Source organism: Quercus lobata, chromosome 4 (genome assembly GCF_001633185.2).
Source record: "Quercus lobata isolate SW786 chromosome 4, ValleyOak3.0 Primary Assembly, whole genome shotgun sequence".
NCBI classification, from domain to species: domain Eukaryota; kingdom Viridiplantae; phylum Streptophyta; class Magnoliopsida; order Fagales; family Fagaceae; genus Quercus; species Quercus lobata.
Window position 1 is genome coordinate 71,621,970 of NC_044907.1, and position 10,976 is coordinate 71,632,945.

A 10,976-nucleotide genomic window follows, 5' to 3' on the forward strand; every position below is an offset into this window, starting at 1 on the left:
TTGAGATGTGCACAATGCAAAGTGCATAGTGGCTGAAACGTGGTATTAATACCACAAAAGTACACGTGGGTCCCAGCAAGAGTGGACAAATTGCGTGAATGGCTAAAACATGCATAGTGTCGTGGGTCCCACTGTTCAAACACCACATGCAAAACGTGCAAAATGTTATATCCAAATGCATACTTAGTCTTATAACTTCAATTTCATTTAATTCAATTATCTAAATTTTAATTTCTATCTAAAATGTGTTGTTTGTAACCCAAATGATGTTGATTTTAGTTCCCACTTCAGAACACTTAACAAAAATTTTCTAAAGAAAGTGGACAAGAGGATTAATTTGAATAAAAATGAAATTATAGGATCGAATTAAATTTTAAGTAAAGTTGGTGAATTTATCCCAAAATGGAAATCGAAATTTGTCCCTACTAAATTTAGCTTAATTTGAAACCATTTAAAAAGAAAGGGTGCGGAAAACAAGCCCGCGTCGCTAGAATTCAAATGGAGTGCCACAGCCTGCCCTATCTCGCACAATCATAATCACAATCACAATCACAGCCTTAGCTCAAACAATGGAGCCCCCACCTCTGAAGCTCGTAATCGTCCATGGCCCACGTCAAGGCGAATCCCTAGAATTCCGACCCGGATCCAGGATCCGAATCGGCCGCATCATCCGTGGCAACAACCTCCCCATCAAAGACGCCGGCATCTCCTCCAATCACCTCTCCATCGACTCGGAGTCTTCTTCTTCTTCATTCGGATCCGGGTCGGGCAAATGGACCATCCGTGACCTCGACTCCTCCAATGGCACTCTCCTCAACGGCATCGAACTTAAACCAAACACTCCTCCTCACGTTCTCTCCGACGGCGATTCGATCACGATCGGCGAGTTTACTTCTATCCTTGTAAATTTCAACAACGATGAGAGCCGACTCAGACGGAACCCTAGGCGCCAACGGAATGTTAGGGTTTTGAGGAGTGAAGAAGAAGAAGCAGAAGAATCAGAGAAAGAGAAACCGGTAAGGCAAATGAGTAGCGGGCGGACTCGGAGCGCGAGAAATGTTCATGAATCGGAGAATGTCGAAGTTGCGGAAAAGAAACTGGTACCGGTTCGGCAAATGAGTACGCGGCGAACTTGGAGCGTGAAGGCTGTGGCCTTGGACTCAATGCTGGAGAATATTCCGGAGAATTCGGAGGCAGAGTGTGCAGAAGTGAAGGTCAAGGGTAAATGGAGGCGGGCCGGGACGAGGAGGACGAGGAATTTGGGTAAAGAGCCACTGGAGAAGGTGGAGGAGACGAATTTAGAAGAGGCAGCGGAGAATATAGTTGTTGATGATGATGATAAGGAGGGGTTTGATTTGGAGACGAGGACGTTCGGGGAGTGGATTGGTTACTTGGAGGTGCATTTGCCGAAACAGATAATTGACGCGACTGAGGAGATGATTGAAGGTATGAAACGGAAAGCTGAGCGAGTTTGCGAGTACATGTTGGAGCATAGAGGAATGTGAAGGGCTAAGTACCGGTGGGATAGAGGGAGTCGCGGTAAATTGTGTATTGTAAATTGACTATGCAATTTCTGTGTTGATGTTTAGAATTGTAGATAATTGGCTATGCGTTCATTTTTATTTCCATTTAGGTAATATGATATATTTAGTTGGTGATCTTGTGCTTGGAGTCATTGGTTTCGTTAGATGAAAGTTTTAAGTCTATTGGGTGATATAGTTTAGTGTTTAGAAGTTGTTCTCAATGTAGGAATTTAGGGGCTTCGATAAGACTGTATTAGGCAATCGTTGGATCAGTGAGGCAGCTGTGGATGGTTTTTCTGGAACTTATGTTAGGTGCTTGCAAGGCCCTTTAGGTCCTAACATGACCGGTATTTGAACAGGATTCTTTGGACATGTAAAAACTCTCACAAATTCATTTGTTTCTGTGTATATTGTTTTTGAATCTTCTTAGTATTTACACAGCAGGCAAAATATCCAAAACGTCCAAGCACATCCTGGCAGTGCAACATGGGAGGATGTCCCGTATCTGACTGACCTTGAAAACTAGTCACCAATTGGAATGTTTCGAGTCTCAGGATTTTTGCAGAACGCTGCTACTGACTAGTCTTGCTCCCATTGGTGAGATAAGATATTTGGAAGAATAAGCAATGCCATTTTTCTCCGGATCAAGCTGTGAAGTAATTACTCTACAAACCTCATGCATTCTTCAAAGGAATATGGCCCTTCCATGTGAGGTATTCAAATAGAGAATCTTTTTGTGTCCTCTTATGTTGAAAATCCAAAATTTTGTTAAACTTCCTGATTTGGTGATTCAATATTTCACAATGTAGCGTTGAACTTCTGATCTACAGAGACTGGGTGCTTGCACATAGTTTAATTTTTGTACCCGGCTCTCCTACTAAAACATCAGTTTTCATATTGTTTAAAGTGATATCTGTTCTTCATGCCAATTGGTGATATCTGTCTCTCAACTAAAACTTGATTCTTCGTTTGATTGGTGATATGTGTTCTCCATGCTATTTATTATTTAGGCAGCCAGTTTGAAGAGGATTGCTTGGACTTTCATTGGAAATGCTTTTCTTCAGGGCCTTCAAAATCAATATGTACCTTGTTCATACTAATAGAAATCTGTTTTTTACCTCCATTTTTCTTCATCGTTCCTGGTTATATGTTATGAGTACTTGTGTTCGGAACTTTATAAATTTACAACATACTCCATAACTTGAATTTGGTGATTTTGTATGCAAATAAGTTAGGGTTGATTAATTAAAATTGATTGATTTGGTTCATGGAAGACTTCTATATCTTGAGTGTTCTCTTATTTTTCTCCCTTATATTATTCTTCACGACAGTATTCATGTTAATTAGTGTAGTCAAAGGCGAGTTGGGTGCTTGCCTAGCTCGGGCAAGGCGAGGTGCTTGCCTTTAGAACCTAGGCGAGCAAGGTGACCGCCTTAAGACATGAAAAAGGCGCTAAGGCGAGAGCCTCAAGTTTTTTATTTTTTATTTATAATTTGAATTTTGTTTTATAGAAGTTTCTTGTTAAACCTATCTTTAGATTATTAATTTCAAAAGGCATGTTATAAAACCTATTATTAGTTAAATTAATTTACAAATTTGTTTTGTAAGACTTATTGTTATATGGAAGCTTGTTGTAAAATGTATAATTAGAACTAACTAATAGAGCCTAAACCATGTTAATCCTATTTTGAAATAATTTGATAGACCCAATTTCTTCATGCTACACATTGAAAAACACTTCATTATAATATTGTAATACGCTAGGTACATACATATAATAAATATATTAAGAATTTGGCACCTTGCTTTACTTGGGATAGCACCTTTTTGTCGCCTCATGCCTTGGGCGATGCAAGGCCTTAAGGTCGCCTTTCGCCTTTAACATGTGTGGACGACTAAATTTCTTAGTTTGAAATAAGTCAAGCAAGTAAGATAGTTTCACAAATGCGAATTTGTATTGATGAATATGTGGTACATTTCTCTGTAATTACAAAAGAGTGATCTTCTGATTCGTTCTCCTTGAAAGATTTGTTGATTGGAATTGTGGTAATGTGATTTTGATTCGAATACCAAATATACTTCAATTTGGCTAAAGAATGGATCGAAGATCTTTGAAACAGAATTACAATAAATCTCTAGCTATGAGCTTGTTAGAAATCCTTTGTTCTTTATGTTCTTTGTGTGTTCTTCATCTTCGAAGAATTGTGGTGGAAGTTCTTCGAGGCTTTAGAGGCTTAAATTCGTAGAGCTTCACTAATTTGTGGTTTCTTGAGATCTCTAAAGGCTTTTGAGTTTGATTCTAGTGAACTTTGAGATTTAGGAATATGAATTGGATGATTCCTCTTCGAATGTTCTTTGTATTTGAAGGTTTGTGGTGGAAGTTCTTCGAGGCTTTGGAGGCTTGAATCCGTAGAACTTTGTTGATTTGTGATTTGTTGAGGTTTCTAGAGGCTTTTGAGCTTGATTTCAATGGCCTTTGAGATCTAGGTAGGTAGTTCAGATGATTTTGATTTGAATGTTCCTTGCATTTGAGGTTGAAGTTCCTAGAGGTTTCAGGGCTTGATTCCAGTACAGCTTCAGTACTTCTGAATCTTCTTTGATGCTACTCGTGCTTTGGATCTCTTAGTGTCCCCTCAAATGCCTTAGGAAGGCTTCTATTTATAGGAGTTTGGGGGTGGGTGAGCGACACATGGCGGAGTTTGATTGGTGACACATGTCACAGTCTGATTGGTTCGCTTATTTTATCGCTTACACATGCTGGATTGCATATGCCATCGCTTACATGTGTTGGACTACTTATGTTATTGCTTACACGCGTTGATGTGTGATCGGTTTTTGCATGACATTTGGCAAATTTTTGTTGGTTTTTGAGTAGTGGTAGGAAAACCTAACCGCAGTACGTGGTGCTTTGTAATTGGTTGTATTTTGTGGACTTAGTACTATGATGTGTCAACTTGCGATAGGTTGAGAATTTTCCCTCTCTACAACATGTTATTGTTCACAGCCTATAAACAGATTTAATCTCAACTTCTCACCTCTTTGCAACCCAAGTCAAACTTTCTTTTTTAATCTATCAAAACCTAAAACCATAGATATATTCCCTAGCCTTTTGCTATTGATTAACCAAAGAAGCAAACCTTAATTTGACTGAAAGCATATGTAAATAGGTTTTATCAAAATCTATTCTACATCACTAGGTGATCTGTTATCTTATTTATTCTTCATTCCAGCCTTAGAAATTCTTAGCAAGATGTTGAGTAGGGAAGTAGAGAAGGGGGTTTATCATTTGGTTTTCAAGTTGGGGGTGGGAGCAATTCTGTGTGTTTCGTATCTACTTTTTTGTGGACACCATCCTTTTTTGTGATGCTAATGCTTATAAATTTTTATCTATCAGGTCTGTTCGCTTATGTTTTGAAGCAATTTCAGGCTTGAGGCTAACCTAGGACTCAGCATCTAGGGTTGCTTATAATCAACACCAAGTGAGATAGTAAACTTAGGAATCAACACCTGGAGTTGGCAACTAAATTTTCTTCATCAGAAACTTGTCTCCATAAGAGTATAATAATTGAAAGCTTGAAAATGTGTGAAAACAAACAAGCTGTTTAGACCCCCAAATTAAAAATTACGACTTGATAAATTTTACTCTAACTTATACTAAGTGCGGAATAGAGTAAATGCGAGCGGATAAACAAATAAACTACTATAAGCCATATTCAATATAACATAGTAGTAATATAAAAGCTAAAAGAGTAGGGAAGAAGAATACAAACACAAGATAACACGCGGATATGTTATCGAAGAGCAAACCGAAGTACTCGGCATAAAACCTTTTTATCGTCCTCTAAGCGGTAATCGATCCACTAGACAATTAGTTGAGATACATGGGTTAGCTAGAGACCTTCCAAGCTTAATCTACCCGATGTACCTAAGCCCTCCAAATTCCTACTCTAACAAGGCTTCTCAGAAACGTGTCTTGTCTAGCTCTTCGGATCTCACAATATGCTCGATTGCATCTGCCAAAGCCTGGCTTTTTTCAATGCTTCCCAGCAGCACCACCCTCTCAATGGTATGGAAATGGAGAGGTAGGAGTTGAGGAAAATCCACAAGCAATTGTGTATAGAATTGTGGGTATAACAATCTCTAACTCTCAAGGTTTGTTGCTAGGGTTTTCTTTCAGAAGCACTCCTCAACATCTGTGTCTAATGTGGGTATATATAGTGTAGGTACAAAAAGTGTGTATCAGAAACGACAATTTGGCAAAATAGAATGTTTCGCTAGTGTCTCGTGGGAAGGCCTTACTCGCGAGATACTTGCGAAAACCAGTTATCTCCATCCTGTCCTGACTCTTCACATTCCGATCATGTGCAGGGCACATGCATTACTTCGCGGGATGCTTACTCGCGAGCTATCCGCGAAAACACTTCATTCTTCAATTTGCCTTGAGTCTTCACACACTCTCTCTCACACACACAACCTTTACAAATAAATCCCACATGAAATACAGGGTACAAAAGATTGAACAGAATTGCAATTAAATTTGGCACGGAATTAAAGCCAATAGAACACAGTTGTAAATTGCAATTTTACAATTTTTCCGTTTGGCTATTCCGTGACAAATCCCTAAACTTTAACGTGAGTTTGGAAATAGTGGCAAAACTCACTCACACCTAATCTAGAAGCTGTGAAATACTTGCACTTATATACCTGCAACCTGAAACACTTGCACTCAAACAAAACTTTCGTTAAGTTTATGACAAGTTGAATACATGGTATGTACATGAGCAAGTAAAGTGCAATCAAGTTTGAAAACACTATATAACATGTAAGCATATTTTGATCAAACAAGGTCAGTCATTAAAGAATGACTACAATGAACATTTAGCTAGTAAATTCTTATCCGGACATGCAATACAATAAAGACCAATCACAATGATCAATTGCATGTCCAACACACAACCAATACAAAATACATGAAGTATATGAATCTAGGATACAAAATCCTACAAGGGTACAAGTGTAAGGTACTTAAGATATATAATCAACATCTAAAAGTACAAAAAAATGCTACAAAGCAGTAAGACAAACACAAGTACTGAATATTAAACTGAAATTAAAAATAGAGTACTTAAGCTTTAAAGAAAAACAATAAAAACATCCAAGAGAAATGAAACAAGATGCTATGGATGACAACATAACAGGAAGATGCAAAACATGTGAAAAACAATGCATGCAAGAGAATCTCGATAGATTGAGAATCTGTCGAGTAGCTATTGAGCAGAAGCCAACCTCGATGGATCAAACAACTATTGAGCATCAATCGAACAGACGGAAAGTTTCTTGATGGATCAAGTAGCTATCGAGAAGTTATCGAGAATGCGATAAAAAGCAGCTGAAGGGTCTCGATAGATAGCCTAGCTGTCAAAAGGTGTCCAGTAGTTGTCGAGATTGCTTAAAAACAATTTTCCAAGAAGAGAAAATGTTGGAAAATTTAGACCCTGGTTGATATAATTAACAAGTTTTAAACCCAAGTTATTAATTATATTTATTATGAATAAACCTTATTAAAACAAACAAACATCAATATGATGTCAATATGATGTCAATATCATGCATAGCGGAAAAGTAAATAAGACAAGATATGATAACCCAGGAAAACCAATGAAACAAACTAGTTTCACAGTAAAAAACTTGGAGGGAAACCTTCTCGAAAAGCAATCAATTATAGTAAAGAGAAGTTTCAAATCTAGTACAAAAATTTTGTCCCTAAACTCTACAATTCCCATAGATGAACTCACAGTAGAAACCTTCTACCAGTTCAGAACCTCTAAACTCTTCAATATATGAACGCCACCATTTTTGCACGGATCCTAGTACATGACTAACCAATGATGCACGGCTCCCAATACATGACTACACACCAACTTGAAGAAGATTGTTGGCTGCAAAGTTCTTCACTTCATCAATAATGAAGATCAAGAAGCACTTGATTACAAAACCCTAAGGCTCAAAGACGCAGTAGCTTCTTTCAGAGAGAATAAAGCATCGGTCTCCTTTTGCATATGTTCTCCTTGTATTCTATTATGTGATGGCCTTTAAAATAAACCTTATATAGGTCTATGATTGTGAGAGAAGAAACCCTACACAAATACATAAGCATGGACTAAAAATCAGATCTGAAAATCTGAATTCCCGTAACCTCGATAGATACCTCAATAGATAGTATCTGTTGAGTCTTACTAAATCTCGATAGATAGCTATCTGTCGAGTAGCTGTCAAGTTATCTGTCCCGCTTTAGTGAACAGTTTTTCTTCACTTGTTTCTTGGTCCAATCTTCATAGCTTTAATACTAGACTTGAAGTATTAAACACATTTTAAATCTACCTAAATACAAGTAAAGTATGTTTTGTCAAAGGATTAGCCAGTTATACAAAATATGTCCTTAATAATCTCCCCCTTGGGCAATTCGTGACAAAACCACAACAAACAAATGAAACATGAGAGAAGTCATAAATCACTCAACTCATACTCACTTGTTGAATACAATAAAATCTATCCTAACACAAACTCTTGAAAAACTTTGCAAGAAGAGAGTTTATGGCAAGTAAACTTTGACAACCTGTATTTCTGAAACACATGAAACAAAACTCATCAAGGCATTTTTGTGTGAAAAAGAAATAATAGATTGTATACAAAAATAAGAAACATGTGTATAAAGATAGAAAAGAAACAACACATGTAAAGGTAGGTGAAGAAGACATATATCATCATAAATATATATATATATATATATATATCAAAGATAAGTACAATGTATGTAAACATGGTCACAAGACCGGTGTACACGAAGGAGGTAAGCACTCCCTCTAACAAGATGAAACACATCTTGTTAGTTTGTGATGCGTTGAACTTTTGAATAGGCTTTTTGTTCGATAATTTGTTAGTTTGTTGTTATTTGATATAGTCTTTTTTTTTATCTTTTATCTTTTTATTTTTTTATTTTAAGGGGTTAAGGATTATGCTTTGGGGCCAAAATTATTTTTGGAGTAATGTTATGTTCACAATAAATCTTATAAAACAAGCTATTATTAGTAGGTAAAACAATGATGTAAGTATTGTGTCTTAATTAGAATTAGTAACAACTTAATTTCATTTTTCTAAAAAATTACTAAGAGAGATACTATTATCATGAGTTTTCCTTGACTGCACCAACAGCTTTACTCTTATCCTAACTATGCTGAAGTAATAGCTCTACTTTTCTCAGTGGCTTGACTTGCACTCACAACTAGTATCATTTGTTGTTCTTTGCATCTTTTTATTTATGTATTTTTTTTTATGTCCATATATTCAAATTATATTTTAGGCGAAAACTCCATTTTGGTCTCTACATTTTGGAGTCATAGTCAATTTGGTCCCTACAGTTTGGTTGCGGTCAATTTAATCCTTTTTATTTTCAACACCCAGTCAATTTGGTCCCTACCATTAACTCACTAACGAAAGTGCCTATGTGGCAAACGTACGGCTTAAACAGGTGACAAAGTTGATGATGAAATGGCTACTAAAACTATAATTAAAATGCCACGTTAGCATCTAAATTAAAAACAACAAAAAATTAATTTCTCAGTTATTTTTATTTTTAAAGAAAGAAAATAATGCTTCAAAATCACAACCAAGAACACTCATATTACCTTATCTGCAGACTGTACCTAGCCAAAACCCAGAAATTCAACTCATACATTGAGGCTCTCTTCACCAGAAATTTCATTTGTAAACCCACATCAAAGAAATAAGAAAACCCATTGAAATAGTCATTCAAACAAAAAACCCAAACCATCCATATGCTCAAAGAATACCAAGTGGACCTAAGAGCTCAACGTCTCCAACAACATAGAAGGTCAGACAAAGAAGGAGAGGAAGAAGCAAACTCAAATACTAATAGTGACCCAAGGGCCAAAACCCCAGTTTGTAAACCCAAGCACAAATTAAAGATTTCTCACAACTAAAACAAAACCAACCCATTATATCAACCAAAATGGAGAAATTTATATTAAAAAGAAAAATGAAATACAAAATGAGTTTCAGTCGTAGATAAGAAAAACAAGAGGAAAAAATTTATAAAAAAATTGAAAAAAGGAAAATAAAAAAGAAAAGCAGAGGGAGATAAGGAGTGATGGCTACAGCTGGTGATGGCGACACTATCATGAGACCATTGTTTGTTATGGTGGGCCTTGTAGAGAGACAAGCCATGGTTGAGCTCACGAACCTGAGAGAGAGAGAGAGAGATCCACCCTATTGTGTATGGTTTTAAATTTGGTTTTGAAATCTGAGTTATGTTTGGTTGCGAAGAAAGTGTAAGAAAGTTCGGAGAAATTTTTTTAGTTCACACCCTTCAATTATTTTATTTTATTTTTTAGATGTGATTTTTTTAATTTGTGGTTTTTTTTTTAAAATAAAAATTAAATGTATTTTTATTGTTTTACTGCTATCAGTTATGTAAGCCATTTGCCAATTAGGAAATTACGTTAGTGAGTTGATGGTAGAGACGAAATTAACTGCATGTTAAAAATAATAGAGACTAAATTGACTACTATCAAAATGTAGGGAACAAATTGATTGTGACCCTAAAATATAGGGACAAAACTGATGTTTTGCCTATATTTTGTTAGATTTTGTATATAATTAGGTTTCTTACGGACTAGCCTAGAAAAATTTATTAGTAAGAGGAATATGCTTGTATTATTATACGGTAATGAAAAGGAATCATGATGAAAAGAGTAGCGAAAAATCTTTCGTAAAGCTAATCCAATCTAGTACTATATTATTCTATACAGATAAATGTCAAGATATTTATTAAAAAAAAGTTTAAGAATAATAGATTTTCTCATATCACAATGGCACAAGAAAGAGCTCTACAAGACACAAATATGACAAACATGGCCTCCGCCATAAATTTTTATCAAAAAGAAAAAAAAATTCAGAAACGTTTTTATAATAGTTTCTTGAGACCACTTTTATTTTTCACATACAACTCAGAAGCTCTTTTTCATTGAAGTAAATTTACTAGATACGCACCGACGCCAGCAATGTCCTCTAAGTGCTTAGTAGATTTGGCAATGGGATTGGTCTTGCCAGACTTCTGGTACTGGGAATCGCAATACTGGTAGTTTACCTGGGTGGCACTGATGAATTCCTGCAGGGTAGGGTAGTGACCGCCTCTGAGGCCAACCAAGGCGACTTTGGTGTAGGAAATGGAACTGTCAAATTCTTTAATGCATTGTTCAATTTCAGGGGACTTGGCTTGCTTTTGAGCCACCACCTTTGCAACTTTGGTCTCGTAAATCAATTTGTTACAGAGTGCAACCGAGGCACTATAAGGGTCAGTTCGATTATAAACAATTGAATAACAGACTTGCGTATTAGGAGAATTGTCACATAGGCCAGCGCCATGAGCGTGGC

The 10,976-nt window shown here is 36.4% G+C and overlaps 1 protein-coding gene across 1 annotated transcript; it reads left to right on the forward strand.

Moving 5' to 3' along the window:
• The first annotated feature begins 498 nt into the window (after window positions 1–498).
• On the forward strand, window positions 499–2,671 carry LOC115987106 (FHA domain-containing protein At4g14490-like). The gene is made up of 2 exons (XM_031110572.1): window positions 499–2,236; window positions 2,534–2,671. The coding sequence occupies exon 1, from the start codon at window positions 570–572 to the stop codon at window positions 1,503–1,505; it is 936 nt and encodes a 311-aa protein (XP_030966432.1). The 5' UTR covers window positions 499–569; the 3' UTR covers window positions 1,506–2,236; window positions 2,534–2,671.
• The last annotated feature ends 8,305 nt before the right edge of the window (window positions 2,672–10,976 follow it).

What these genes read in the sequence shown, in the direction of transcription:
- LOC115987106 (XM_031110572.1), top strand. Translation starts at nt 570, where the DNA reads ATGGAGCCCCCACCTCTGAAGCTCGTAATCGTCCATGGCCCACGTCAA.